At 35.4% G+C, this 6,538-nt stretch overlaps 1 protein-coding gene across 1 annotated transcript; it reads right to left on the reverse strand.

Annotated features, from left to right (window-relative positions):
- Window positions 1-3,093: 3,093 nt before the first annotated feature.
- On the reverse strand, window positions 3,094-5,531 carry LOC132792100 (odorant receptor 42b-like). Its single transcript, XM_060801330.1, has 3 exons — window positions 4,780-5,531; window positions 3,819-4,176; window positions 3,094-3,755 (listed from the first exon to the last, which is right to left on the reverse strand). The coding sequence occupies exons 1-3, from the start codon at window positions 5,466-5,468 to the stop codon at window positions 3,681-3,683; spliced, it is 1,122 nt and encodes a 373-aa protein (XP_060657313.1). The 5' UTR covers window positions 5,469-5,531; the 3' UTR covers window positions 3,094-3,680.
- Window positions 5,532-6,538: the final 1,007 nt, after the last annotated feature.

A 6,538-nucleotide genomic window follows, 5' to 3' on the forward strand; every position in this document is an offset into this window, starting at 1 on the left:
TTTGGCAAATTGTGTATGCATCATAAAACGGCACAAGGAAAAACACAACGAATATTTCAAATTAAATAAATTTTACATTTTTATACCCTGTAGCCGGAAATTCTAATGCAGATGGCAGCATTTAAGGCGTAACAAAAGTTTGTAGAATTTAATAGAAGATTTAAGTTAGAGTTGGACTTTTGTAAATATATTTTATATATGAGACTTGTGAAATTAACTTTAACTTAAATTTTAAGATTTACTAAACATTTATCATTTATTATCTAAAATTATTAATAAAATCAAAATTCTTTAAATTCATGTCAACTGCTTAAATAATGTGTAGCATTGATTCATTGATTCAATGAACCAACTCAAATACTTTAAATATAATATTTAGAATAATTAAATATTTCAAGATGACTAATAGTGTGTCGATGAATACAATAAAGAACAATAATTAAATGGCAATGCAGTTATTTATATAATATTCAATAATGATATAATATAAAAAAAAATGTATTTATCATAAAAATTATGAGGGTGACATTATATAAATGCAATGAAATTATACACTAATCTATCTACAAAACTCCAAAAGTAAAGTGAGTAATTTTATATTATCACTTAACCACACATAATACATATAATAATGAAATCTATCCACCCACTTGCTTTAGCTTTCGTAAGCATAGAAATCGTAGTCTACTTTTAGGAAGCCATGCAACTAGTAGTTCTCATTGAGTGCTTTTGTGTGTGTGTGGGTGGAGCCTGGCATCTGGCTGAGAATATTTTTGTGTGTGACACAGACTCTAAAAATGTATTTGTTTATGTTTTCATTTGTGCCAAAATCCTTTCATGTGCAGATTTTATGTTTGTGCACCGTTTCGTTTTTCCTGTTTTTATTTGCCTTCGCTCTAGTGTGTGTTTTTTTTTAGTTGTTGTTCTTTCAATCTTGGAGTTTTGGAGTTGCTTACCTGTCTCTTCTTATATGCTAATTTATTGGCATTGTGGCGCTGTGAAATGGTAAAAATGGTAAATGGTAAATGGGTCAGCTGGGTCATGTGGCATGCATGATTCTATTTACATGACAGAGTTGAGGATGCGAAGACAGTTATGGCATGGTTATGGGATATGGGATATGATTAGCCAGTGTTCTGCTCGATAGGGTTAGCAGAAAACAGAGAAGTAGAGAAGAGTTTCCTTCACTTAGCAGCACAATTGTGCTATCGAGTATAGCACTTAAGGGCATTATCAGCTGCACATACATGTGAGCACATATTTGCTGACTGAAACTTCATTTCATTTATCTTATCCACAACACAGACCCAAGGGTCATATTGTGCTGCTCGCCAGCAACAGCAACAGCAACAGCTTCAGCTGCAACTCGTTGATGATAAAAATGAAAAGAGAAAAAGCTGAGAACGCGGCAGCTTCAATTTTTGGCTCCGACTCTATCATGGATATTGTGTTGTGCTGTGTGTTGTGTGTTGCTTGCTGGGTGTGTGCATGAAATTTGCCTTGTGTGTTAAAATGTTATCGCGCTTTCTCGACGGTATTTTTTTTTTTTGCGCCAGGAAAATATTCGACAGCGCGACGCCTCCATGACTCTGACTGTCGACTGTTGGCTCTCTGACGCTGTCATCTGACGATTTGGGCCAGGCTAAGTGCCTTCCCGTTGAACCGCATTCGTAATTGGACCAACATTCAGCGACTGGCAGCTGTAATTGTTTTGCTGTTGCATTCTCGAAAATTACACTAGTTAACACACAGAATCACAGCACAAAGTTTTTGCGCTGTCGATAAATTTGTTAAAGTGAAAGCTTGGGGAACACAAGTGCTGCTTGTTAACCAGTGTAGAAGAGTTGGCCATTGTTATTGTATTGCGCCACTTGGCACGCTTTTGTTGTATGTTTGAAAATTGGTAACATTTGTAAACTGAAATGAAAATACATGCGAATGAATATGTGTGTTAACAGTAGCTGGCCGCAATTGACCTGCATTGGCTTTGATTGCCAACTTTAAGCGCGCTCACGCTCTCTCTCTCTTTCTCTTTCTATTTTTGCTCTCGCTAGCTCTGTCTCGCTTTATGGTCTATCTTTCGGCGGCACCTGTCGCAGCTGGCTATTTTAATAACTCAATTTTTATGGGCCTGGGCTACAGGTTTTTAGCTGCGGTTATTTATTTATCCATACGCAGATAGCGCAGAGCAGAGCATAGCGAAGCATAGCAGAGCGGAGCACAGCTTTCTGGCCATGTCCTTTTACCGACATGGCCGTGATTAATGCATGCCGTGAGCCGCACTGAGTCAAGGAGAGAGTTTTCATACCCGAAGCTCATAGGGTAAAAGGGTATTTTAGCTTTGTGCCGGGGCTACGTTGGATGAAAATCTGTCATATTTTGTAGTCTATGATATTTTCAATATAAAACTATACTGAAATACCAAGTTTGGTCTTTGGTATATATTTTAGTATTTTTTATATATATTAATTTAGTGTCTTTTTAAAATAATACCGCAATCTCTTGTACTTTGTATAATATAGTAGTATATCAAGATACCAAATATAGTTTTTGGTATATTTTTGTATTTTTTGGTATATTAATTAAGCATTTTGTTATATAATGCCACAATATTTTTTCCCATGGTATATTTTGAATGTAACACCGTATAAATATACCAAATATAACGAAAAATACTAGATATATATCGAATGCTAGTATTATTCTAGTATTTTTCGCCATATTAATTTAGTATATTTTAAAATTGAAACCACAAGGTTTTGCTTGAATTAAAAATGAAAAGCGGATATCTCACAGTCGAGCAGCCTCGACTGTAGCTTTCTTACATATTTTTTTGTATCCACGCCGATGCCACATCCATTCAGGCATTGCCAAATATTTCATAATTCATTTTGAAGACAACCTCGTATACTACAGAAACAACAAAAAAGAGCGTCCATAAATGTGCATAAAAAGTTTTATTACCATTTCCACAAGTTGGCCTAGACTGCACATACTGTTAACAGTTAACCTGGCCAACAAACACACACACACACACACACACACACACACACACACACACACACACACACATTTAGACACACAGATTTCAGCATTCTCATTCTCTCTCATTTGCCTATTAACGTGGCGCTGTTGGGCCATAAATCTTAAAGATAGATTTATGCGAGTGTGCGTGTTCGTTTCTATCTCTATCTCAAAGTATCTGAAGCTGTTGCTGTTGCTGTTGCTATTGCTGTGGCTCTCTATCTGTATCTGGGGCTCCAAATCAGAGTCTGTTGCTAATGCCGCATTTGCTTTTTGTACGTGTTCGTCTTAACATTCAATTTGCTGTTCTACTTTTTTATTTGCTTTTTTGTTGTTGTTGGTGTGTGCTTGCGGTGCGTATACGTAATGCTTGTTTTATTGCCAGCCCAACGAAAAAGTTCAACGATCAAGCAGCATATTCCCGTTGGGACAATGCAATTGCCATGGCCATTGCCATGAGTCACTCAACGCGCAATTCTTCTACAAGCCACAAAATGTGCGATTAGGGATCGATTCGAAATTCGCATTGTCCGCAGAAGATTCTTGTCAAATCTGCAAACCTTTAAGCATAAATTTTAACGTGAACTTGTGATCTACAGCTGTGCTCGCAAAGATTATAGTTCTTATATGTTAGAATTGTAGTTCTTTGACTTCTTTTAGTCTTTCATCAGTTTCTCCACAATATTCATCTGCTTGACAACAGTTACCACGGTAAAAGCCAATTTAGCGACCTGAAACAAGTTTTTGTTACAATACTTTGTAGACTTACTATCAAAAAAACCTTTTCGACTTACTTCGATGTTAGTTTTCATCGATATGGGAAAAATGCCGCCAGCTATGAAATTAATCGACTGCTGCGTCTGATGCAAAAAATAGACGAGAGTTGATTTATAGCGCCGATTGGCATCAATCCAATTCGAATGGAATATGACTGAGGTCAGCTTATGGCAATCCTCTTCAATCAATTCGCAGATATAGCAGAAGGGGAATGTTTCAATCATTAGCACAACGATAAACGCAGAGGTGGCCAGACCCGTTAGCAGATTCGAGAAGAACAGCAGGTTCATCATGGACAATCCTAGGCCTAAGCCGATGACCAGAAACTGTGCGAATATTGTGCCCGAAATGACGGATCGAAACACATCACAAAATCTGCAAGTGAATGGGGAATTAACAATGTATTGGAAAATGAAAAAGGAATGGGTAAAATAGAGTAATTTGGTCCGTTCTACTTATTGATAGCTGAATGTGATAAGCATAATATAGAATTTGTAGAAGTAAAAATATGTACAACAACCTCATTAATGAAAGAAGGCAAAAGTTTATGACGATTTGTTCTTTTTATATGAGCAGTAAATGTAGTAAATAGCTTTTCAGCTTTTAACTATATTTTGCGAATGACTTGACAAATCTTAATGTTGACAAATCTTTTGTTGGAAATAACTATCTTAGATTACAATATTCTGCAGCTATGGATCTTAAGACAAGTTATAAACATAAATTGGTTATAGATTGTAATCTTTCTAATAAGATGAAAATATAATTATAGTTCCAAATATATAAAATCAATATATAAAGAAACCCCAAATTAGCTATTATTGAGTTCCACATTCTTAGTTAATACTACTCCAGTTTTCTTAATGTGTAAATATAAAATACACATTATCTTAAAAAATAAATTAATAAGAAAATCAAAATCAATTCAAGTAGTCTTACAAATAATCAGAAAAAAAATAAAATATATTCTATACTCACTGTAACAATAACTTATGATCCTTGATGCAGCTGACTAGCTCCTTGTAGCTCTGCTCATCCGTCTCTCCGGGAGTTGTGCGCAGTCTTCGAACTCGCCCTCTTAACAGCTTCAAATGGGTGCGTAGCAATACACCAAATATCACCGGATAAATGTCAATCATTTGATCGGAGTAAACAGCAGCTGAGCCAATGATATATTCAACAGTGGCTGCAATCCAAAAGCTCTTGACGCCATCACGATAATCGACAAATGGCAAATAGAATCCCCAAGGAGTTGAGCCCGTAATCGCTGAGCTGAGATAGGTCAATGTTGCATACGAGGAGTAGACACCCTGATAAATCATGTAGATGAAGTTGCAACGTGCCACACAGCGATGAACCTCAACGCGATCTTCTTGCCGCACGCAACGTTCGTCAATCACATCGAGCATTTTCTTGGCCTCCTCAAAGCGATCCATGTGCGGCACCAGCAAAAAGATCTTGAGCGCGAGGCATGCGGCATTGAATGCCACTTGCACCGAGGTCAGAAAATCTCCAGGTGTGAAACCTTCGAAATCAATAAAGTAACTGCCGAAGAACGCAATTGGCAGATAGATGGCCATGGTAAATAATATTATCACACTCCACAGCTTATAGATCCAATAGAATCCACTGCTTCTTGAAGGTTGCAACCAGCCAACGAACTTCATGCCTCGCTCCAGATATTTGTAGGCATAACGGGACGGAAATAATTCTCCTGCAGTTGATTCTTGCAAATATTTAAAGCCCATTTTTACACTTTTGTTTATGACTCTCTGATGTTTGAATTAGAACTGTACAATCTTAAGTGTTTTAGATTCTTTTTATAGTAATTTGATATGGGAATTTTTCCAAATTGAACTGCACTTTTAGAGGTTGCAGTTGCTTTCGTTCTCAACATTTGACAGCTCTAGCAATTGATATTTAATATTTGTTTTGGCTAGAAATTATATAAGTCGCGCAGCCTGTGAATTTCTGATTATATTTGAGATTGACAGCTAGGCGTTACCAAAAATGCAAGTCATTTATAACATGTGCAAAAGGTTCTGTTGTCAACAGAATAACTACAACTATGTAGTTGATCTAGTTGGGTATAAGAAGTACCTATGCAAAATGTCCTGGAACTTATCAAAAGAATTTTTATAGTAAAGCTTAAGAGATTGTGATTAAATTTTGTTAAGCTGTTAAACAGAAGTAATATGTTACCATTAGTTAAAGGGTCAAATAGACTAAGCAACAGATGATTTCTTACCTATAATATAATTTTCTAAACATATTAGCAAAAAAATTTATTAAAATGTAGGAAACAAGTACATTTATTACGAAACAAATTAAGAAAGCTACAGACGAGTGTGCTGGGCTATGAGATACTTGCTAAGCATTTTGAATAAAAGCAAAATAGTACCGTATGATTCTTAAAATATACCGAATTGGTATGCTACAAAATACAAAAATTATTAGTATTATATTCAAAGTATACCAAATTGTCAACCATAGCCTCCAAAAAAGTATTTCTTAAATAATATACAATTTTTATATTATCGCAAGAAACATAAATCATACAAACTGTAGTATGTGTTTATAAAAAAGTTGTGATAAAAATGATGGTTTAGTTCATCATTGTCATAACAAATTTAATTTTGAGTTTATATCAACTTAATATTGAAACTCTTTTCCAATTTAAATTTAACCGCAGCACTGAAATATTTAAATACTTTCCCTCAAAATATATAATTTACTT

The sequence above is a fragment of the Drosophila nasuta genome, chromosome 3 (genome assembly GCF_023558535.2).
Source record: "Drosophila nasuta strain 15112-1781.00 chromosome 3, ASM2355853v1, whole genome shotgun sequence".
Taxonomy (NCBI): domain Eukaryota; kingdom Metazoa; phylum Arthropoda; class Insecta; order Diptera; family Drosophilidae; genus Drosophila; species Drosophila nasuta.